Source organism: Cupressus sempervirens, chromosome 8, assembly GCF_028749045.1.
Source record: "Cupressus sempervirens isolate cs-2001-9-10 chromosome 8, ASM2874904v1, whole genome shotgun sequence".
Classification (NCBI taxonomy): Eukaryota; Viridiplantae; Streptophyta; class Pinopsida; order Cupressales; family Cupressaceae; genus Cupressus; species Cupressus sempervirens.
This window is the reverse complement of record NC_143125.1, coordinates 183,371,002-183,396,753: the sequence shown is the minus strand read 5'-3', so window position 1 is coordinate 183,396,753 and position 25,752 is coordinate 183,371,002. Positions and strand designations below refer to the sequence as shown.

The following is a 25,752-nucleotide window of genomic DNA, read 5'->3' as shown; positions in this document are numbered from 1 at the left end:
CGTGTGTCAGACAGAGATAAGCTATGCAATCATTTTGTTTAGCGGAAACAGGTATTATCACTTTTATTTATGAGGAGGTAAGATTAAATTGAGTTATTTCATTGTTACTATTATTTTACACCTACATGCAAGAGATAGATTCATGGATTGCTTTTCATTTATATGAATATCGAATTTAAGTATATTTCTAATCTTGAGTTACTGTCATAGTTAAGTAATCGGAAGGAAAGGAATCTAAAGCCCTAATTGATTGAGTGATAGCTGGAACCCTAAATGAAACAGTGGTATCGGAAGCCCTAATTGAATCCATGGTATTGGAAACCCTATTTAATCAGTGGTATCGGAAGCCCTAAGTGATACAACAATATCAGAAGCCCTAAATGAACTGATGGTAAACAATGCCCTAATTGTTACAGTGGTATGTGATGCCCTAATTTTAAATATAGTGGTATTTAATTGTGATCATCATTTGATTTTGAGATAGCGATTTTTAGATGATAGTTGTCATGTGAAATTGTTATAGTGTATTTGTGGACTAACCCGGGTGGTTGCATAAGTATCCCTAGTTTGATTTCGATCTCAATTTTTCTGAGGTATGTGATTTTCAATTTCTATAGTAATTTCATTTGATGATATTTCAAGTTTATAGTAAAGAAATTTTGTCTAATCGATTTTAACGGTAAATCTTATTCACATGAACATGAATGATATAACTGTCTTCCTATGAGACGAAGTAATAACTGTATTCTTTGAGTATGATATTTGTTAATTTAGACTCGAGAAAATCGGATATTACACAGTTTGTACTACAATCCCAATGACAAGTATATTAACCACTCAATACACCCTTGGCAACGATAGTCCTCACTAATCTCATGTATAGTGTAGGATGCTAGGCTAAGCTGGTTATTTGAATAAAAATCATTTTTTCGATTATGAATTTAGCCTAATAAAGATAACCAAGAGACATTTTGGCAATTCTTAAGATATGCTCTACATATATCAAAATCATGTATCACATAATTGAAAAGTTAAAAAACATGATCATAATTTATTTTGTACTACAAAGTCTTTTCGCTTTTAGCTTACTTTCATTTGCATATTGTTCATATCAAAGCATCACTCTAGGCCTGAGATTTCCAGCACCTGGTTTATTTGCCTCGATAAGAAGCATTCTTTTCCTTTTTTGCAATGCAACAAGAAAACTATCTATTATGACCATTTTCTATTCCTCCACTTTAAGTGGTATATTGCTTGTGCACAGCCAAATTGCTATTTATGTATTATTTGTAGCTGTGCAATGAACTTATATTCCAAACCATATTGACTCCATTTTTCCTTCCCAAATGCTGCTCATATTTGTGTTTGGTATTTTTTTTAATTCCCAATTATTTGAGATAGCACGTAAAGCTTACTACTATAAGAAAATAGACAGCCAAGAACACACGATACACAATTAAACCTTGGAAAAGCTCAAATGGTCATAGCATGACTAGTTATACGAGTTCACATGGACAGCTCATTTTGACCATTGAACACTTTTAGATGAGAAGAAAAACTATATACTTTGATCCAAATCAATTTTTACAAAAACAATTGATCACTTTGTTTGTCGAGAACCCAAGATGAACCTAAACTGATCTAGGGAAGGATACGTAATCCCAATCCAAATCTAGCTTGGGTAATATTAGTTCTAGCCCATGCTTGCCCATTTAGCCCAAGTACATCTTGACTTGGGTTAGAAAGTGACCAATTAAATGACTTAATGTTGATGGCTCCTTGTCACAATTGATCAGTAATGGTTAAGCACAAACTATAATCTCTAATTTGAAGGAAAATAAAATCTTCTTCCAGGTTAGCCAAGAACCCTAGATAAATCTTGAAATCCAGTTCAAGGCATGATTGAAGTCTAGATCCAACCTAGGTCCAACTTGAGCACAAACTCAACATGTTCATCCTGACTAAGATGTCCCAAATGTACCCAAGTCGATCGACCCCTAGCAGCTCCCTAAGAGAACCTTTGTGCTTCACCAAAAACTTTTAAAAAACTAAATATCCCCAAAAAGTGATTTCTACTCACTAACAAACAAAACAAAAGCATAAACACATTCTTATCTCTAGATCCTCACTCAACCTTTGTTTCTACTCATTGCTCAAAGCTACAAATTTTCTATGTCCAAGCATCACAAGAGCACTATTCCTACACCTAAATGTATTGTAAACATGATATAAATATAAGTAGAATTTTAATTTTCTTACCTCTAAATCATCACCCAAGACTTCATTTCTACTTGTACACACTAAAAATGGTCAATGCCGAGGGCTCCCCTTTTTAACACATCCTCTATATTGCACATCAATATTGTGCCATTCTTCCATGTCATTAATTATTACTTTTTGTCCTATAATAGCATCACATCTAATCGATTTGTCTTTGGCAACCTGTGTGATTAAATGATCATGTTAGTCGGTTAATCCTTAGAGGAAAATTGCCTTTGACCTAATGTCTCACCTTGGTAGATAAATTATGTTTTTTTACCCCTCTTTAATCCCCTTTTTCACAATTAATTAAATTATTTTATTGTCTAATTTCCAACATGTGAAAGAATTAATAATTTTCAATTATAAATCCCCCCCAACCATTGTTAGCTGACTGGATGATTCTGGCAGTATTTTGTATTCTATAGCCGACGGACCAGCGATGTTTCTGTATTCTGTAGCCGACAGTCCGACGGTGTTTTTGTATTCTGTAGCCGACGGTCCGGCGGTGTTTCTATATTCTGTAGCCGACGGTCCGGCGGTGTTTTTGTATTCTATAGCCGACGGACCGGCGGTGTTTCTGTATTCTATAGCCGACGTCGTCGGTAGATAGTTCGTAGCAGATAGAATATTTGTGGCCGACGGACTCCTTCGAGAAGGTTCGGCGGTAGTATTTATAGCCCGTCTGGGATCTTTGTAAATCATCAATCATCTACTATTGCGAATAATATTCTGCTATTATATTCCATTGTCTGTATGCGTTGATTTCTTTACCAGTACGGTAAACATTTGGCGTCGTTGCCTTATGAATCTGGAAGGTGGGAGGAATGAAGATTAATGCCAAATCAGCTTAACAAAGATCGGAATAAGGTCAAGGAAAAAGATGGAACCCGTACTGCGCAAGAGAATTTAATTCTGGCATAGCAAGCCGAACGCCGACGAAGATTTCAGAAGATTGCCGACAGACACCGGAGCGCGAAAGAATTGCTGGGGGAGACTTGGCAGCGGGTGGAATTGGTGGAAGAAGCACGGGATGAGTTCTTAAAATTGTGTTCGCCGAGGGAAGAAAATTCAGACGGAAGAGCATCAACTCGCACGGCTCCCAGTGCCGAGGGAGCACGAGCGTGGAGTGACCTCTTCGTCCGGGATAGACTTCTGCGGGAAACAACTTCAGAAGATCCTTCTTCTTCACCAAGGTTCGCAGCTGTCGACACCTCCAGTGTGGGAGAGCAATCCGCCGGTGTGGGAGTGCAGTCCGCCGGTGTGGGAGAGCAGTCTGTCGGTGTGGGAGTGCAGACCACCGGTGTGGGAGTGCAGACCGTCGGTGTGGGAGTTCAGACCTCCGGTGTGGGAGTGTAGACCTCCGGTGTGACAGTGCAGACCTCCAGTGTTGTGATGGCGGGACCCAAAGAGAAGCTGCCGAAATTTGAAGGCGATGGTACAGCCGACCTCATCCGACATTGTAAGACATGCAAAACGATCTGGCGAGCAAATGGAATCACAAATGCCGACGAATGGGTCAAGCAATTTCCGGCAACCCTACGGGGTGTCGCAATTGATTGGTTTTCGGATATGGATCCGCAAAAGCTGGATACATGGGATAAGATTAAAAAGGAGTTCTTGGCGGAGTTTAAGCTCTTGCGGGATGATAATGAAATCGTAGCGGAAATTTTCAATACCAAGCAGGGGAAGCACGAAACTGTCTGTGTCTATGCCAGGAGATTAAAAGACTTAATAAAAAAAATGAAAAGCAAGCCGGCGGATGTATTGTAGAAAAGGTGGTTTGTGGACGGCCTACGCTCACAGTTGCGGAGGAAAATGAAAATTGTACCACCGTCGTCATATGTGGATGCTTATAACAAAGCACTGGACCTTGAAAGTGCACAAAAGACAAAAAAGAAAAAAACTAGCTCCTTTGACTCTGATGACGACAAATCTGCTGGAGATGATAGCAGCAATGACGAAGGAAGTAGCAAAAAGGTTCGTGCCTTACAGAAGGATATGGTTCGAATGATGAAGGAGTTTAAAAATATGCAGAAAAAGCCAAAAGTTAGTGAATTGTGGTGCACGGGATGTAAGATCGACAGTCATACTAAAGGATTGTGTCCGAAGAACCAATTCTGTGACATCTGTCAGATCATGGGACATTCGACAAAAGACTGCCCCTTTAACATGAAAACAAGAGGATCTCCGCAGGTGCTTCTCACACAGGAAGCTTCCCCATCAGGTGGTAACGAAAACACGAATGCCGCCGGCGCTACATCTGGAGGATACAGGAATAATTGGCGTGGACAGAATAACAACAACAATAACAATACTAATGGCAGCCGAAGTCGAACTCAGTATGATGCAAACGGACGGCCGGTCGTTCAATGCCAAGCGTGTAATTTGTGGGGTCATTTTGCGCGGGATTGTACAACAGCAAACACACCGAAATTATTATGCAGATGGTGCGGACCCGACGATCACGAAGATTCCAAGTGTCCAAAGTTTGGAGTAAACTTAATCACTGTCAACACGGATGTAGAGGAGGTTCTAGCAATTACACGGAAGCAAGCAGAAGAAAAGAAAAAATTGAGGGAAGCGCAGGCGGAAATTGCAAAGGCATCATCGGCAGGGACATCTCAGTTGAAGGACATCACCGACACCTTGGCAAAGAACTTCGCAGAACAAAACATTGTATGACAAATCTTACAAACGGAGATACCGGTCAAGATAAGTGACCTCCTTCTCACAATGCCCCAGTTACAGACGGCCATTCTGAATCCTACACTGTTTTCGAAAGCAACAAAGGACACAGGAAGGGACAGTAGGGAAGTGACGACAACAGACCCAATGCTGCTGGCACTCACCTCCAAACGGCAGCTGGCGGTCGTCGAGATAGGGATTTTGGGAAATGTTTTGACAGAGACAATTGTTGACGAAGGGTCTAGCGTAAATGTCTTATCGGAGGATACCTGGAAGGAGTTGGGGAAGCCGACGCTGTGGCCACCTACATTCCAGTTGCTCACAGCAGACCAGCAAGGGATCAAACCGTTAGGAACCTTGAGGGCGCAACCGGTAACCATTGGTACGCAACCATTTTTATTGGATTTTGTGGTCATTCCATTGAAAAGAAAAGGATATGATGCTATTCTGGGACGGGATTGGTTGGTGCAAGCAAAAGTAAAACATGATTAGAAACGAAATACCCTATCAATGGAGCACGGAGGCAAAAGATTCATAATTGACCTGCACACGCAAATGGTTGGCGAGGAGGCAACATTGTCGAATTCTGATAGTGAAGGCGAGAGTGATGACGAAGGAAAGAGGAGAATGGAACCAGATGGAGTATTGAGACTTGACGGAGGATTGAATGACGATGACCTGGACTCGGTGAATGGCCTTTACCACTGGCAGATAGAAGACTACGAACTCTTTCCGAGTTGTAATATGCTAAGAGTCGACGAAGATGAGAAAAAGGAGGAAAACAAATGTCCGGAGGAATGCAGGGAAGCGGAAGAAGGAAAAGCTGCCATGGCTGAAGCTGAGGGGAAGAACATACAGTTTGAACACAGAAAAACGAAAGATCCCACTGTCTGGTACATAGTGAATGAACTGCGCGGAAAGAAAAGGTTACACCGCAGCATAAAATTAGTGGAAGAGCACCGACAACAAGGAAATAATCCAGTTGCACGATGACCGCAGGCACAGTGGGTGACGGAGGTAACACAGAACAAACATAAGGCGCGGCATGACAAACTCAGTAGGTCTCAGCCGAGGCAATTGGTACTCAAGTATGACGGTCAGGATGAAATCAAACAGGAAAAGTTTAAGGGCAGATGGGTTGGACCATATCAGATTCGGAAGGTCGGCGACAATGGAGCGATCAGATTATCAACTTTGGACGGGCAGAAGGTACCTCCGGCAGTCAACAGATCCAAATTCAAAATATATGATGCCAGGAAGACTCCGTCGCTGTTACAAGATGGCCAGCGGACTCCGTCGTTGTTGCAGAATGAAGACGCCTAGAGGCAAAATGGAGGTACCTCTGTTATTTGATTTCTTTTAACCAAAAAAACAAACAAAAAAAATTAAAAAATTGAGAAAAAATAAATTTGAAAAAATAAAAAATAAAAAGGAAAAAAAAAAATTTTTTAAAAACAAAAAAGAAAAAAAAGGGCCCCGCGGACTGAAAAGTCCTGCGAACAACTGCCTGTCCGCGGGCAGTGAAAGTCCCGCGGACAGGTTGTCTACGGGCAGAGAAAGACCCCGGAAGGTCCCCACGAACAGTCTGTCCGCGGGTTGTTATAAGCCCCGTGGGCAACTGTCCGCGGGCACAAAAAAATTTTCACGCCCTCCACCGAAGTAGGCCCCACGGGCTTAACATTTTTTTTGTTTTGTTGTTTTTCCTCCGGAACCTCCTAAAACCTCTTCCGCGCGGGCAGTCTTTGCCAGTAAATAGGTAGGCCGCGGGCTTAAAAGAAAACAGTCTCACTAGAAGTCTCCGCCGGTAAAAGGAAGAGGACCGCAGGCATAGAACTTAGAAAACTCCTCTGGCCAGCAGACTTCTCCGCAGGAATACAAGATTTCGATGCCCTTTCTTGGGTTTTTCTGTGCTTCAGTTGAACAACGTAACTGGCGTCGGCATACGGGGGAAGGTTGTTCTCGGGCAGTTGGCCATCATTCTTTTGCCGATTGGCGGTTCTCAATTTGTGGGCTCGGCAGTTTCCATCCAGAGGATTAGGATTTCCGCCAAGAGTTTCGAGAGGCACACTAATTTCGTCAGGAAGGAGAAATTGCTAAAAAAAAAAAAAAAAAAAAGCCACGACAGAATCAAGTTCAGAATGAGTGACAGATGATGCCAAAGGGAAGGGGACGCATCCGTGGTTGCCAGAAAGAGTGCAGAATCGGCAGATAATGACAGAAATGGTGTGTTCCGTGCATTTCTGTGGGGGTTGCGAAGTGTTAATTTGGTCTTGGCGGCGAGGGGCACTGCCCCTCAACCGTGCATTTTTGTGTGGGTTGCAAAGTGTTAATTTGGTCTTGGCGGCGACCCCGCCGAGGGCGTTGCCCCCTGGACCCCCAGTCGTTGCGGATATCAGTCGTGGGAGTCTGACCAGTTGAGAAGAGTTGAAGTTGCTGCAGGCATGGACCGTTTGTGTACCGAGGCACTGGGAGTAGGTGTCGGCCGGGAGGCTGTCTTGGTGGATGCGTAGAGAGCTCAGCAGGAGCTAATCATCCAGTTGGAGGCAGTGCAACGACACTTAGCTCAGTAGACCCAGTGTTGGAAATAGAGAAAGCAGCACAGGTGGCGATCAAGAGGCTACAGGCACGGGACGAAGGTGACAGTGATGTGTTAGAAGCAGATTTCTCTTGTTGTAGTCACTCTGTTAATGTATTTTTTGTTAATTTGTCTCAGATATTTTGTCAGACGTCAGGAGACGACTTTTCTTTTTGAGGGGGATGGTGTTAGCCGACTGGATGGTTCCGGCGGTATTTTGTATTCTGTAGCTGACGGACTAGCGGTGTTTCTGTATTCTGTAGCCGACGGTCCGGCGGTGTTTTTGTATTCTATAGCCGATGGTCCGGCGGTGTTTCTGTATTCTGTAGCCGACGGTCCAGCGATGTTTCTATATTCTATAGCCGACATCGTCGGTAGATAGTTTGTAGCGGATAGAATATTTGTGGCCAACGGACTCCTTCGAGAAGGTTCGGCGGTAGTATTTATAGCCCGTCTGGGATCTTTGTAAATCATCAATCATCTACTATTGCGAATATTATGAAGCCTAATGTATGTTCTGGCATATGCGAATATAATTCTGTTGTTCGTGTTCATTGTCTGTATGTGTTGATTTCTTTACCAGTACGGTAGACATTTGGCGCCGTTGTGTTAGCCGACTGGATGGTTCCGGCGGTATTTTGTATTTTGTAGCCGACGGACCGGCGGTGTTTCTGTATTCTATAGCCGACGGTCCACCAGTGTTTCTGTATTCTGTAGCCGACGGTCCGGCGGTGTTTCTGTATTCTGTAGCCGACGGACCGGCGGTGTTTCTGTATTCTGTAGCCGACGTCGTTGGTAGATAGTTTGTAGCGGATAGAATATTTGTGGCCAATGGACTCCTTCGAGAAGGTTCGGCGGTAGTATTTATAGCCCGTCTGAGATCTTTGTAAATCATCAATCATCTACTATTGCGAATAATATTCTGCTATTATATTCCATTGTTTGTATGCGTTGATTTCTTTACCAATACGGTAAACAACCATTTTCTAACACATGTAGAACCCCCTTATTTCTCTCTAATCCCACTTATTCCTCTTGTGTCATACTTCCCCTGATTTCTCATATGACACCTAATTTCGCATGTCATTCCCACTAAATTCTCCCCCATAATTTCTCCCATTTTCCTCCCATTAATTTCTCCTTCCAATTCACTCACTAATTTCTTACACTTTGGCATTTGCCAGAAATGTGTTGTCAATTGCGATCATGAACATTAATTTGTCCTCAATCTTGGCCATTGATTTTGAAATTCATAGTCCATAAATTGGACTCTCATTTCTCATTCTTCAAACTACACTCTTTGATTAATTACTGCCATCATATTGCCCCTTCATACTTGCTTTCTCATTTGTGCATTTTAGTACTTATGAGCTACATGCCATCAAAAAATAAAGAAGAAACAATGAGGCTTCATCAAAGAAATGTTTGGTTAACTATAATTTAGTTTGTTCTTATATGCATATTGTTTTGATAGTTTTATTTGTGTGATTAGGATAAGTTTATATGATTTTATGACTTTTCTGGTCAGCTTTGATCATATATGGTACTAACACCCATTTTCCTAGTTGACATTCTAGCGAACTGATGTGAAACCTTAAAACCTAATGAAATTTTGAAGTTTTTATGCGTTTGCAGATGTAGATCTAACTCTAATGCAATTATCTAATCTACTACACGGTAAGCTTTTTGTGCACTTGGTGACCACAACTATGTAACTAGAGTGATCTATTGCACACTTAATCTTTTGTTTTGAATTATCTTTGCATGCAAAGTTGTCAAATCCATTCAATTAAGGGCATAAAATAAATTGCAACTTTTATAGTGTAATTTGGGGTTGAAATGGACATAAATCTTCATGTAGTTTAAATAAGAGGTTGAATGAGCATACAATCTTTCATCTAGATTAACTAGGAGGCATCAATGAACAACAAATTTTCAAATAGCTCAACCAGAAGGATGGAATAAACAACAAATTCTCTTATGGATCTAGCTAAGAAGCTTAATCAATCAAATTGGATACAAATTTTGGGATTTCAGCTGAAATCTACTAATTGAAGTACCATTATGGAGTCTATCTCTATTTCTGCGCACTTGACTTTCTGCATACTCTATGCACGCTTGATGCCAGATGCTACATGCTACATGCTTGAAGCTTAAAGCTGTGCACTTAATTAAATGATTTGTTGTGCACTTGACAAAGACAACCATGTTTCTATGAAAAAATCATTTCAAGTTTATCAATCTTCCTATTACAAGTAAATTAGTGAATTTATGTGTTACTAGTGATTTGTGCAGTATTTTGGCAATAGTGGGACGAAGACTTTTCAATCAAACTACTAACGTGTTTCTTTCAGGGCACTTGATGAAGAAATTGTGTTCTCAAACATTGTGTTTTTTTAATGAGCTTAAAGTACACTTAATTTATAAAAGTTAATGAACTCTGTCTAAAGTGTTTGGTGCGCTTGTACATCATGGGTGCACCAATCGCTATGCAAAGTATCCTTCCTCTGGCCTTCACAGACATCATGCATTACTCTAGACACAAGGCTAGATTGGGAGAACAACTTAAACAAGTGCGAAAAAAGATGTAACCATTTGAAATTCAAATGAGAAGCAACACCAACTATTAGTGTAGATGAATTGGAGATAGTGCTTTCTAGATTTGTTGTATTCAAAGATAGTAATTAAGCATAGGCTATTATGGGAAAATTTGACCACTTCCCCACTAAGTGAGTAGTCATCTTCTGATAGGACCATGTAGACCAGCTAATTCATTATAGATTCTCTTTCCATGCCATAACCCTAATTAGGGTTGAGGTGGCAAGATCTAAGCCATTGATTTTGTTTCAATCTTGGCCACCTATTATAATCCGATACCTATATGAAGGGCTTGCTTCTCATTTGTAAGGGATCGAATGTTAGAGCCTATTGCTTAAGAACTACCAAAATAATAAAGTCGTCATTGAAGTTTGTAGATTTTTTTAAGTATTTTGGTGCTTGCATGTGCCTTTACTCCTTCATTTTGAATAGATTTACTTCCAAGTAAGTTGTTGAATGAGATTGATGGGTATTGTGGCAGTGAAATCAAATTTCATGTACCTTTTGCGGTTAGAAGATTTCTATGTGCAGTCTAAGGTTAATACTAAGCTTATATGTGGATGCTTAGCTTCTATCACTAAATTTTCATTATTCCATGGTTGTGTTTGTTTATGATATGAAAACCATTTACACAACCCTTGAAGATTGAACTCTTTTTGTGAAGTTGTAGAATTCAATGAAGCAAAGGGTGGTAAATTTTGTTTTGGTGATTATTGTCTTTCAAATTCCTAGGAAAAAAGTAAAGCTCATAAAATCTTATCCCATTTATTCTGCACATTTTGTGAAAACCCCAAAATATGTACTTCCATTGTTATATCATTTGAAGGCTCCCAAAAATCAATATTGTTTGAACCATCTTGAGGAAAATAATGTAAATCCCTTTGTGATACTAACATATCAGATCAACCATTGAGCTTATCCACAATAGAAGGAACCTTGGAAATTACTGTAGTGATATTTCTTGCAAACTTAGAATACACGAAATTTTGATCAAGAGAGGATAAGATACCTTGGTATTTTGTATTGTGTTGGTGTAGTCTCAAAACATCCATCAACACTACAGAGGTGATTGAGATCAACAAACATTTAAAGTGCAAATGATTGAGATGTACTCCATGCGAGAAGCTAATCGGCCACAATTCAAAGTTTCATTGGCAAGATTTGGGGTACATGATTCAAAAGATGCTGCTACAAAAGGACTATCAGGAGGTGCTCTGGAGTAGTTATTTCTAGTTGCTGCTATTTTCTGTTGAAAATGCTTTGGGAGATTTCCTCTATTCTTGGAATGCTAAATTTAGATCATTTACTTTGTGGACATCTTAATTTTAACTGACCTTCTAGAGGATCTATCTTTATTTTTAGTTGTACTTATTAGAAATATGTTTTCTAATTTTCAGATTTGCAGTTGAAGATAAATTTGTATTCGGACTTGCTATGTGCAAGAACATTATTAACAATATTGGAACCATAGTTATCTTTTTATTTAATTTTTCATGCAAAATATTGTAAAACTTTTATTATTTGTACTTACATTATCAATAGAGTTCGGTATGCCTGTTTACTTCTTAAATTGTTGTTCGGTCTTTTGTGAAATCCTGTGACTGTGTGCTTTGGTAAATATTATTAGAGAGTTGGGGAAAGATTACAAGAGAGGTTACAATAGAATACATTTCAATATTTGTCTCATATCTGGATTTTTATATCCTATTTTATAGGAAACGTCTCTAAACAACTTACCTGTTTTTATTGAGTCATTACAACTCAATACAAACAAACAAATGTCTGTACAACCAACACGTTATTTCAACAAAAAAACCTAATAATATAATATTCCAAAACCATTGAACACTAATTCCTAACATCCTCTCCCTCCTACCCCCGTAGTGTGGACATGGTACAAACTTTCACGCTTTCAATTGTATAAGCTCAACTCCCATGGTTCATGAACTTGATTCAAACAAAAGGCACCTCTCATCAACCTTTCATAGTTTTCACACAAGATTACCATGAACCTAGGCACAAACAAGAACACATTCATCTATTCGCATGATATGGTTTTCTGCATTACCACTAACAATTTCAAAATTCATGAACTGTATTACACTAGTGTGTTTGTTCACGCTGATACTTTTTGCTAGGAGAAGTATGTTAGAGGAACTGAAAATAGAATGGTATGGCTATACAACTTTTATGTCTGCATACTGTATTTTGTATCTTGCAGCACATGATCACCAACATACAAGAACTTATCCCGCTTCCACTTCCAATGTACTTTTCAATAGCAAATCATACTTCCAAGAAGCCTGACAGTCAAAGAATCTCTCTAAATCAACTACTCTCCTATACAACTGTTTACAACTTCAACATTGTACGCAATCTCCTCCTTTTAAGATTATTAAGTAAATGTTTTTAGGGTTTTCAATTGTAGCCATTCTTATTGATCATTGTCACTTGATCTCTAACAACATAGGAAATTGCTTTGCCATTGGAAGTCACCCTGAAATATAACTGATTTGGTGCAAATGATTTTGTCAATAAAACAATGCTTGCAACCCCATCGCTGGTGACTAACTAGAGGTCACTAATGTCCTCCAACCTCCAATTGGTTTGCTTCTTAGCAAATTTGGTTTTGAAGCTCAATTTTAGAAGGCCCCCCCACCCACCCATAAGATGAATGTCACATACAAATAATAGTGCACCCAATTACAATTGAGACAAATTTTATGACATTTTGACATGAGGAATAAAAGACCATATTCTCATACAGATTGACAGCAATTTATAAACTAACACAAAAATATCTCTATATGTACCATTCAGATATTTTGACACGTTAATAACCACTATAAAACTATCAAGTCTTAAATTTAAAGATACTACCCAACTTGAACTTTACCACATTTTTTAGCATATCATCTTCTCCAAATTGTCTATGATATTCTTCAAACTCCTCATCAAACAAGGGAACATCATGAGCTTTCCCAACTCCAGTCCAAAAATGGATCCCTTTTGACCACTAGGTCATCTTGAATATGCATACCAACTTTCAAGTGGTGTTAAATCAAAACCAACCATTACTTTCAATCAGAACCCACCAGTCATGCACAAAAGCTTTCTGAACATACATGAGATCGAACTTGCGATTGATTTGGAAGAAAACCTCACAAGCACTAGTGGAATTGGAGCTAACTTAGACAACCTTCTACATTGTGACAAGATCACCACAAGGAATAACAGTGGGAGGCTCATAGCTAATTCAGCACATGAAGATAATAGGGCACAAGTCCATGAATTGGGTGTTCTAATTGTTCTTGATAGTGGCCACTATGAAATTCACATCTTCAGGGTCAAACATCACCCATGTCTATGAGACAACACACAATGCACTTGCCATGTCATAGTTGACTTGGCCAACACCAACAATGAATTGAAGGCCATACGGCAATTTGTACTTGTTAACCTTTTGTCTCGATTTATTAATCATAGGCTCAATTTTGTCCTACTGTTCAACCAAAAGTGGTAATGAATCGACAAACAAAGGGTTGGGCTTGCAAGTACTCATTTCAACAGGTTTGTCACTATGGTATTACAAGATGTCTTCTATAGGGATTTCAACTTTGAATTTAGTGTAATAGAACACGGAAGCATAAGAATGGAAAGGTTAACATCCTCATGGGCTTTCTGTTGAGTACCCCCAAAGAAAGTCGCCAACTTCTGACTGCTCCTTCAAAGTTTTCCACAAATATCTATTTTGCAACAATCCTCCTATTGTTGGAAATATAGATGAAGTAACTGAGAGGGGAGGGGTGAATCAATTACCACAAAAACAATTCCAAAAATCCCTTAGATGTCTATAATATTTACTTACTGCTGATACTCGGTAAATAGTGCAGGGATACTGTAACTCGGTAGGTTAACTAATTACTGATCATCTAGCATTCATAGTTATTATTATGCTTGCAAAGGTTAAAATAAATGAACACAAGAGACACCAGATTTAACGTGGAAACCCAATATGAGAAAAACCACCAAGTCACTAGTCACCAATTTTCACTCTTCTGAAGTGAGCCTTGTTAGGAGCCAACCCTGTTAAAGGTTACAATGCACACTATTAGGTGTGACCTTGTTAGAGGATTTAATCACCCTGTTAGGAGTGGCCTGGTTAGAGGTCTTTAGAACAATTCAACTGAACTGTCACCTTGTTAGAGGATTTACAAAATGGCTGTTAAACCAACTCCATTAAGAGATTCTAGATTCATTGTTACAATGATTAGAAAGCAACAATGAGGTGATCTGAATGATATGCAACTTATCTTTTGCTGATTACAAATCTCTATTCTGCTTTACTGGATCCTTACTGATCGAATACAACTTTGCAGCTCCTCCAGGATATCTAATCCTTCATCAGAATTCGCTCAATATTCGCTTATTCAATCCTCATCCATATACTCACACACACACTTTAATTCACAACTTGAACATCTAAATATATACCTTTCAGATTATCAAGTCGGCTCAAATATAAGTTACAACAATTGAAAAAATCATTACATCACTCGGCTGCATGAAACAATTGAACTTAATATCAAAACAATAAAATCCTTCGCTGGCCGACCCAGCTCGGTGACCACTGCTCCAAAATGGTTTTCTAGTGTTAACCAAGTGAGGCTCGGTAAACACTGCAAACCCTGTAAAAATCCTTTGGAGACCGAGTGAACTCGGTTAACACTGACCTTCCTTTGTTGACCTTGTGAGCTCGGTAGAAGCTAACTCTTTGCCACATTTCCTTTGATAGCCGAGTGAGCTCGGTAGACATTAACTTTTCTTTGTTAACCTTGGGAGCTCGGTTAACACTAACTTTTTGCTACAAGATCCTTCGATGCCCGAGTGAGCTCGGTAAACATTAGCTTTTTGCTACAAGATCCTTTGATGCCCGAGTGAGCTCGGTAAACATTAACTTTTTGCTACAAGATCCTTTGATGCCTGAGTGAGCTCGGTAAACATTAACTTTTTGCTACAAGATCCTTTGATGCCTAAGTGAGCTCAGTAAACATTAACTTTTCTTCGTTAATTATGGGAGCTCGGTTAACACTGTAAATTGCTTTGTTGATCATCTAAGCTCGATAGACTCTGTCTGATGACTGATATGACATTTGTGTAACATCAAAGACAATACACAATTAACAATTGTATCCAACAATCTCCCTCTTTGGCATTGATGGCAACACAACATGTCATAGCAGAATGAAATTTGAAAACAAGTCTAACAAGCCTTTTTCTGTCAGAACAACTTTCTCTATTAGATAGCAAACTCTCCCTCTTTCAATAATCTCCCTCTGTGAAGGAATTCTATAGCAAACTCTTCTTCTCAAACAAATTTCAAAAAGATATGACAGTAAAACTCTCCCTCTTTGACAACACATGCCAAAGACAACACAACTCAAATGAATTTTAATGTACCTTTAGTACTGATTCATATGCAATATTTCCTTAATATGCTGCATCAACTGATAGATCTTCAACTTGGAATGCGTTGATGCATCACTAAAACTTCATTTTGGTGAACTTCAAATAGGGGAGTGACCCCTAACTTACCTCTTAGATACAAGAATGCATCTTTAGGTAATGGCTTTGTGAATATGTCAGCAATTTGTTCCTCTGTATGAACATATTCCAATTCTCTGACAAAATGATATTTTATTACAATGTGCTTGGTTTTGGAATGCATCACTGAATTCTTAGATATGTTTATTACACTTGTATTATCACAGAACATAACAACTGGTTCTTTGATTTCCACCTTCATGCCTTCCAACAACTGTTTAAACCAAACAATATTAGAACAGTTTACTGCAGCAGCAACATACTCTGCCTCTGCTGTAGATTGAGATGTACAATTCTGTTTTTTGTTTGTCCAAGAAACCAACCTCTTTCCAAGAAAGAATGCTCCTCCACTTGTACTTTTTTTGTCATCAAGGTTTCCTGCCCAATCAGCATCAGTAAACACTTTCAAATTTAGATTACCTCCAAATTTGTACCATAAACCATAATCTTTAGTTCCTTTCAAGTATCTCATTATTCGTTTGATTGCCATCATGTGATTCTCTCTTGGTTTTGCTGAAAATCTTGCTACAATACCAACTGCAAGGGCAATATCTGGCCTAGTATGAACTACATACTGCAACTTTCCAATCATAGATCTATACAATGTTTGATCTACTTCTTTTGATTCATCTTCCTTGGTAAGTTTTAATCCAGTACACATAGGAGTCCCAACTGGTTTACAATCTTCCATACCAAACTTTTTCAATATCTCCTTGATGTATTTTGATTGAGTGATGTAGATACCATTTTTATTCTACTGAATTTGAAGACCAACAAAGAATTTGATCTCTCCAAACATAGACATTTCAAATTCCTTGTTCATTTGTTCTGAAAATTCTTTGCAAAGATCATCATTCTCTGTGAAAACAGTATCATCTACAAATATTTCTGCCAAAACAATCTTATTATCTGGTCCTTCCTTTATATACAAGCTACTGTTATCATTAGTTCTTTGAAAACCAATCTGAATAAGGTAGTTATGCAATCTTTCATACCATGCTCTAAGGGCTTGTTTCAGACCATACAATGCCTTGTGTAATTTGCAGACCATGTTCGTCTTATCTAAATCAACAAAACCTTCAAGTTGTTCAATGTAAACCTCTTCATCCAGTATACCATTGAGGAATGCTGACTTGACATCCATCTGATAAACTTTGAATCCTTTATGAGCAGCATATGCTAGTAAAGTTCTGACTCCTTCCAATCTTGCAACAGGAGCAAAAGTTTCTCCATAGTCTATTCCTTCTTCTTGAGCATATCATTTGCATACTAGTCTAGCTTTGTTTCTTGATACCTTACCATCTTCATCCAACTTGTTTCTGAATACCCACTTAGTTCCAATCACATTTTTATCTTTAGGCCTGGGTACAAGAGTCCATGTCTTGTTTTTCTCTATCTGCTTTATTTCTTCATTCATAGCCTCAATCCAACTATCATTTCCCAATGCATCATTGATATTTCTAGGTTCAAAGTCAGCAAGTAAACAAATACCTTTCAACTTACTTCTTGTCATGGTTCCTTCAGATTTGTCTCAAATGATCTGATCTGCTAAATGATGTTTCCTAACATATTTTGCTAATACAAGTTCTTTGCCTCTTAAAAGAATTTCATTGTTATCCTCTTGTACTTCAACTTCAGGTTCTGGCTGTTCTAGCTCGGTAGATATTGGCTCGGGTCCTTCAGACTTGGTAGACACTTGCTCGGTAGCATCTGAATGTAACTCGGATTGCTGTAGCTCGGTTTGAACTTCTTGTAACTCGATTACTGATGACTCGAGAGTAGAAGATTCCTGATTGACTAGTACTGTATCAGGTTCAATGAAAACAAACCTTCTATAATCTTTTGGTTCCCTTTTGCTTTCTTCTTTAGTCCTTTCTGCAAACTCAACTTTCACATGTGCACTTTCTATGACTTTGTAAGTAGACAAGTTCAAACATCTATATGCTTTACTTTTGCAAGAGTATCCCAAAAATATTCCTTCATCACCTTTTACATCAAATTTGTCTTTTCTAGATTCTTTCAAAATGTAATATTTATTTCCAAATACTTTTAGATAACTTACATTAGGTTTATAGCCATACCATAGCTCATAGGGAGTTTTGAATGAGTCATTTTTAAGCTGTACTCGGTTCAAGGTATGTACTGCAGTGCTGATAGCTTCCTTCCAATATTTGATAGCAATGTTCTTTTCAATCATTAAGATTCTTGCACAATCCATGATAGATCTGTTCCTCCTTTCAGCTATTCCATTTTGTTCAAGAGTTCCAGGGGCTGACACCTGTCTTTTGATTCCTCTCTCAATGCAAGAGTTATTGAACTCATGTGAAATGAATTCTCCACCTCTATCTGACCTCAAGCATTTCAATCTTTTTCCTGTTTTCTTTTCTACTCTAGCCAAATACCATTTGAATTTCTCAAATGCTTCTGATTTGTTCTTTAGATACATGACAGTCATCATTCTTGAGTAATCATCAACAAAAAGAATGAAGAACTTTTCTCCAGTATAGCTTTCAATTCCAATGGGTCCACATAAATCAGTATGCACAATTTCTAATATATCTTCAAACTGATAGTTTTTACTTTTAAAACTAGTCTTTCCCATTTTACCAATCTAACAATTCTTGCATAGACCGACCTTAGGTTTCTTTATGTTAGGAATGCCTTTTACTTTCTTGAATTTGCTTATCTTCACCAAGTTATCAAAATTTACATGATACAACCTTTTATGCCATAACCAAATTTTTTCAACTTGAGCAATAAAACATGAACATTCACCAAGTTCAAGATAAAATAAGTTACCTTTTGTTTGAGTGCCTGATCCAATCAGTTTTCCTTTGCCATCCAGCAATCTTGCTTTTCCATGCATAAATTCTACTTTGAATCCATTATTGAGTAGATATGCCACACTTAATAAATTATGCTTTAGTCCTTCTACCCAATAGGCATTATCACATATAAGTTCTTTGGTTAGAGAGATTCTTCCTCTTCCTTTTATACAACAAGGTTCATTGCTACCAAATCCTACACTGCCAGCATCATAGTCTTCAAAGTACTCAAACTTAGTTTTATCACCAGTCATGTGATGAGAACAACCACTATCTATGATCCATGTATCATTTTTGCTCATATGAGAAATGAGTGTCATTTCCTCATCATTATCAGACTCATTTTTCACAGCAATGTAGACAATTTCATCTTCTTCTTCATCATTAGAATCATTAGAATCTTTAACCATAAAACATGTTTTCTTACCTTTATCCTTGAATGATTTGAAGTCTTTCTTGCCATTGTACTTGTAACCTTTCTTCTCATCTTTGTTTTGCTTGTTTGGGCACCTAGCAACAATATGACCAATTTCTTCACATGAAAAACAGATTAGAGGAACTTTACCTTTATATTTTCCTCTGCCTCTAGAATATTTTCTTGCTAGTAGAGCTTCAATCACCTCAAGATCACTGTCTAAACTTTGGTCTGATTCATCTTCACTTCCTGACTGAGATTACTTTTTCTTTTTACTTTTCTCCTTGAGTGAAAGCTTGGCTTCAAAAGCTGACTCAATGTTTTTGGAAGCTGGAACATAGTTGTCAAAGTTTTCTAGTTCAAATGCAGTTAATCTTCCAACTATGGCCTCTAGATTTATCTTATGATTTGCTTCACATCTTCTTTCTTGAATTGTAGAAACTCTGATTGCATAAATGGGAAGTAGAGTTCTAAAAACTTTACTTATAACTGTCTCCTCCTTGATATCTCCTTCAGATGCTTTGATTGCACTGACACATGCTTTGACTCTTTCAACATATTTTGCAATGTTTTCATCCTCTCGCATCCTCATCTGATCAAATTGTCCTCTCAAGACTTTCTGCTTTGGCTCTTCTTACATTATCATCTCCTCCATAGATTTCTTTCAGCTTTTCCCACATTTCAAAAGCAGATTTGCAGTGCTTGATGTCATCAAATTCTTCATAACTCAGAGCAGATGCTATATCTATCATCATAATGTTGTGGGTCTTCTTTTCAGCAATATCATTGACAGATAGTGTGCCAGCTGGTTCTGTATATTTTTCGTCAAGGTATTTTAGTCCTGTATCTCCAATAGAAGCTAGATGAAGTCTCATCAACCCTTGCCATGCTGAGAAGTTGTCCATGTTAAGTCTTGGAATTTCCCTCTGATAAGTTATCCTGATCTTTGGCTTAGATCCTTGAAATCTTGTCCTACAAGTACCAAAGGCTTGATACCAATTGTTGGAAATATAGATGATGTAACTGAGAGGGGAGGGGTGAATTAGTTACCACAAAAATGATTCCAAAAATCCCTTAGATGTCTATAATATTTACTTACTGCTAATACTCGGTAAATAGTGCAGGAATATTGTAACTCGATAGGTTAACTAATTACTGATCATCTAGCATTCATAGTTATTATTATGCTTGCAAAGGTTAAAATAAATGAACACAAGAGACACCAGATTTAACGTGGAAACCCAATATGGAAAAAACCACCAAGTAACTAGTCACCAATTTTCACTCTTCTGAAGTGAGCCCTATTAGGAGCCAACCCTGTTAAAGGTTACAATGCACACTGTTAAGTGTGACCTTGTTAGAGGATTTAATCACCCTGTTAGGAGTGGCCTAGTTAGAGGTCTTTAGAACAATTCAATTGAACTGTCACCTTGTTAGAGGATTTACAAAATGACTGTTAAACCAACTCTGTTAAGAGATTCTAAATTCACTGTTACAATGATTAGAAAGCAACAATGAAGTGACCTGAATGATATGCAACTTATCTTTTGCTGATTACAGATCTCTGTTCTACTTTACTGGATCCTTACTGATCGAATACAACTTTGCAGCTCCTCCAGGATATCTAATCCTTCATCAGAATTCGCTCAATATTCGCTTATTCCATCCTCATCCATATACTCACACACACACTTTAATTCACAACTTGAACATCTAAATATATACCTTTCAGATTATCAAGTCGGCTCAAATATAAGTTACAACAACTGAAAAAATCATTACATTAGTCGGCTACATGAAACAATTGAACTTAATATCAAAACAATAAAATCCTTCGCTGGCCGACCCAACTCGGTGACCACTACTCCAGAATGGTTTTCTAGTGTTAACCAAGTGAGGCTAGGTAAACACTGCAAACCCTACAAAAATCCTTTGGAGACCGAGTGAACTCGGTTAGCACTGACCTTCCTTTGCTGACCTTGTGAGCTCGGTAGAAGCTAACTCTCTGCCACATTTCCTTTGATAACTGAGTGAGCTCGGTAGACATTAACTTTTCTTTGTTAACCTTGGGAGCTCGGTTAACACTAACTTTTTGCTACAAGATCCTTTGATGCCCGAGTGAGCTCGGTAAACATTAACTTTTTGCTACAAGATCCTTTGATGCCCGAGTGAGCTCGGTAAACATTAACTTTTTGCTACAAGATCCTTTGATGCCCGAGTGAGCTCGGTAAACATTAACTTTTCTTTGTTAATCATGCGAGCTTGGTTAACACTGTAAATTGGTTTGTTGATCATCTGAGCTTGGTAGACTCTATCTGATGACTGATATGACATTTGTGTAACATCAAAGACAATACACAATTAACAATTGTATCCAACACTATAAGATGTACAGTGATCTACAATCAAAATTGTAAGAACCCCAATCGGTTCTAACTCCACAAACACTGAATTCTCCTCACTTTATAGATGTTTGACATTTTGTCAAACACTTCGCATGAACCCTCTATCTCACTGTCTTTTATTTTCAGATTGTATTTGCTAGCTTGAAATGATTTTAAATTAAGTTTAAATGCTTGCATATGATTACTAAGAAATCTAGGTAAGGAATTGGAACAGAAATGCAATCCTTTTTAACCATTTGAATGCATAAATACGATTTTTACATGCTAAATGTGCATCTACATCCAATGGACATTTTTACAAACAGTTGGCATGCAATCTGACTTATTAAATAGAGGACCTGGATTGTCCTTGGCATTGGATTTGTTGTAGCTGAGATAAGGAAAACTCCGCACCAAGAGTAAGAACCATAAAATGCAGGCCAAGGTAGGAATACAGATCAGTCTATAAGAGATCACAGGCTGAATTTAAATAGTCCCAAATACCAACCATCAATGCTGCCCAACAAGTATGATGTTGTGCAGATAATATACGTCAATTTGCAACAATCTTCAATTCACCTTCAAGCCACAATAGCAAAAGTAATGAAGGCTGAATGTGAGACATTCTAATCAGCAAACCCTTTGATAGTAATTGCAGCAATTAAACACCAAATCAGTATACTTCAGCACCAATTAATCAACCCAGAAGTCAGACATAATTCTTCAGCCAAAATCGAAATATTTTAATCCATTATACCTCAGCAGTGGATAACACAAATAATTTCACTTCTCAGCCACAGAAATCACAGTAAGAGAAGTCACAACCTCAAATCAAAACCATTATACTTCAGCAATGAATTGATATTTTGTAAATTCAGAAATCCCTTCAAAGACAAATAATATAATATGGACAATTGGATGATCTATTTGCTTCATAAAGCCACCTTTTATAATGTACTTGGCTTCACCAACACACCATTAATTAGAAGCTTCCATTAAATTCTTTTAATAAATAATCTTTTCTAGCACATGGCTTCATGAAGGCACTTTTCACTTCAGAGGCTTCAACTTTTAGATGTAACAACTCCTTGCACTTTTATATTTAATACTTGACTTAGGCTTGTAATTAATTAATAAATGGCCCCTTTCAGTGATGATTCAACCCTCAACTCAAGTGATATTATAAAGTTAAATTATAATTATATAATAAGCCATTTAATAATTTAATAATAATTTGCCCACTAAAAAATAATAACTCCCAAAATACTCATCATTTAAATATGTCTTCTGAAATAGGAGTCACCTATTATTTCTCCATGTGACCAAATGCGCTATTCAAAAATAGAAGGGATCCATCTCAATCAACACCCGACTTACCACAAATAGTAAGTACACAAAACTAAGCCCAACCGAAGTCCAATCTAAGTCAAATGAATACCAACTCGTAACTTTTACTGAATTGTGGAGAAGATAAGATCCTCCCAAGTCAAGCCACTGCCTCAAAAGACCCTCTATCCACAACAATTAGCCTGCGAGGATCACAATAATAGGCTGATCTCTCAAACTCTGATGCTAGCAAAAATGGGGACATTAAAAAAATGGTGTCACCTTTCTTCTTTACTGCCAATTGAGCAAGCTCAATACCTTTGATTAGATCAATGCTTGGAGGATTGTCGCCATGAGTAGAACTCTCTTAATGGATTTCATTGATTGATATCCAACAACAGTAAATAAAATGACCTCTTCTACAAAGCCAAGCACCACAACATGAAAGGCTAAAATTACAGTTACTTCAAGAATAAGAATAAGTTAACTACTTTGATACCACATTAGAATTTGGGTAGAGATTGGAGGAAAGGCTACAAAGTAATACATTTCAATATTTGCTGAATATCTATTCAATCAGACATTATATATTTATAGGATTTTAATATCCTATTTTATAGTAAACAACTCTCAATAACTTGCCTAATTTTATTGAGTTCTTACATGAATAAACAACTCAATACAACAAACAAATGTAGCCAACACATTATTTTAAAAACAAATCTGATAAGTTCATATTCATAAACCATTGAACACTGATTCCTAGTAGATATAATTGCTTTCGTGAATTTGAAGCCTTTTGTATGGTAAGTTTCTTTAAAAAGCTATTGTGGTTCATGTTTTTGTATGCAATTCCTTGATTCCTTTTACTGAATTGTGGCTTTCCTTGAGATAATTTTAATACTTGTCTTAAACTTACATTTTTTAGTTTATATAATTAGTTGAAAATTGTGAGAGTTCCCTGTTATTAAAGCTTTTCACATTAGGTAAATTCAAAATACTTCTCTTGTGCAGATATGCCAAACTGCCTTGTGTGAAACTTAAGAACATAAGTTAGGTCTATTTTTAGTTTAGACTGCCATACACCCAACAAAATTTCTGCTACTTCTGGGTCTTCTTTTTCAATTTTTCACTCATGAAAGATCATTTATTTTGACACTCTGTAAAAGAAAAGTTCCCCTCACAAATTCCCCCATATTATGCTGCACCATAAGGCGCATTTTAAAATAACAACAGGATGTTTCATTACTGTGGCTGCTTCTCGCCAAATATTATGTTGTACCATAAGGCGCACTTTAAAATACCAACAGGATGTTTCATTACTGTGGCTGCTTCTCGCCAAATATTATGTTGTACCATAAGGCGCACTTTAAAATACCAACAGGATGTTTCATCACTATGGCTGCTTCTCGCCAAGTAATGAAATGTTGGCTGGTCCTTTTGATTATTAGTATTAGTATTGGGAAATGAAAGTGGTGATGACTCTTAGGAAGTCAAAGCATATTATCAAAGAAAGTTGGATCAGTTGGCATGCCTTGACTCTCTCATCATAATGTTAGTATCCATTTAAGTTTTGAAGCCAAAAGTATCAAATCTGCCCAAAAAATCTTGCATTACTTATGCATACTATTAACTATTGATTCCTTATGCTCATCCTGATGATGGATCAAAGAGTGATCCTAAACGTTGGTGTAAAAATAGTCACACAATCGAATCCAAAAACAATATTGCAGAAATGTAGAATTTTCTCATGAACAACATTTCATGTACTTTCAAAGATGCATTAATTAAAAACAAGTTGGTAATTGTGGACATCATATCCAAATATTACATATTTTTCCATATCATATCCAATTGAAATTCCATGGCTTTCCAACATCCATAACTACAGATATTTATCCAAGAAGTTGCTAGGAAATCTATCTAGACTCTAGATTATTGCTTCAAGAGGAACAAGAATGTTTAGGGCATGGGAAGAGCAAGCCAAATACTGATGATGAAATTGGAAAACAAGAAAGACTTTAAGAGGAAGAAAGAACAGCAAATAAGGCATGAATTTTAAAAGTGGTGTTAACAAAAAACCTATATGGAAGAACGATAAACTGTATACTTTTGCTTATATAAGTACATACTTATATGCATTTGTGATATACATAGTAACTTGGGGACTCCGTTCCCTCGTCTCCAGAAGCACCACCAAATTCCACCACCACCGCTGAGGATAGGGGGACATCCCAATGTTGACTATTTGCCAATTCAACTATTTATGTTTAATGCTCGATGTTCCAATTCAATGCAATGTTCAAGTATTTGCTCTTTTACAACTTTATATCTTATATTGCAATACATCCTTTCATAATTAAAATTTTAAGTATATGTATAGTATATACAACTCCTTTTGTCCCCTGCCGCCAACCCCCTGCCATCCCCCAACGTCCCCAAATTAAGACTCCTCTGCCCCCCATCCTAGAAACTTGTCCCCCCATTCTGCCGTCCCCCCATCTCCCAGGGCAGTATAACTATGGTGATATAAAATGGTGATCAAACTATAAAGGGTTAAATGTGATGTGTTATGACAACAAAATTTCCTCAAAATGCAAGTAAAATAGTAGCCAAATATTCATAATAAACCAGGAGAAGATTAATTTTCTTGCCTTGTTGATAATGGGCTTGAGACTTCGACAAGGCCCACATGTTGGAGAAGTGTAAAGCACACATATCAAGCGTGGGCTTTCATGATATAGTTTGCGGAGAGCATACTACAGAAAAGAAAGAACATAGTTAGAATATAACCAAACTAACATTATTTATTTATTACGGTACATAGAGAAACCCAAGGATAAAACAATTTATAGTCTACTTAACAAAGACATCAATTGCAATGCATAAACAAGGCTAACTCCAATACCTGCCCCTTGTGTTTGGTTAATGTGATATCAAAACCCATTTGTACATCCCTTTCTGTGATATCTTTCTTCGGCTCTTCAGTCTTAGGCTACAAATATAAACACAAAACAGAAAGCATCTTTGTAAAGTATTCTTTCTAAAGCAGGAATAGAAAATATTAGTTAGAGATTA

The 25,752-nt window shown here is 37.6% G+C and overlaps 1 protein-coding gene across 2 annotated transcripts in view; it reads right to left on the bottom strand.

The window, feature by feature from the left end:
• The window catches only part of LOC149542161 (thioredoxin reductase NTRC-like), a 226,065-nt gene that overhangs the window by 65,765 nt on the left and 134,548 nt on the right, over window positions 1–25,752 (bottom strand). For both annotated transcript variants that reach the window (XM_089797189.1, XM_089797190.1), the window contains 2 exons: window positions 25,583–25,669; window positions 25,329–25,433 (listed from right to left, as the gene is read on the bottom strand). In XM_089797189.1, the coding sequence (XP_089653315.1) occupies window positions 25,329–25,433; window positions 25,583–25,669 (192 nt within the window). The remainder of the gene's footprint in view (window positions 1–25,328; window positions 25,434–25,582; window positions 25,670–25,752) is intronic.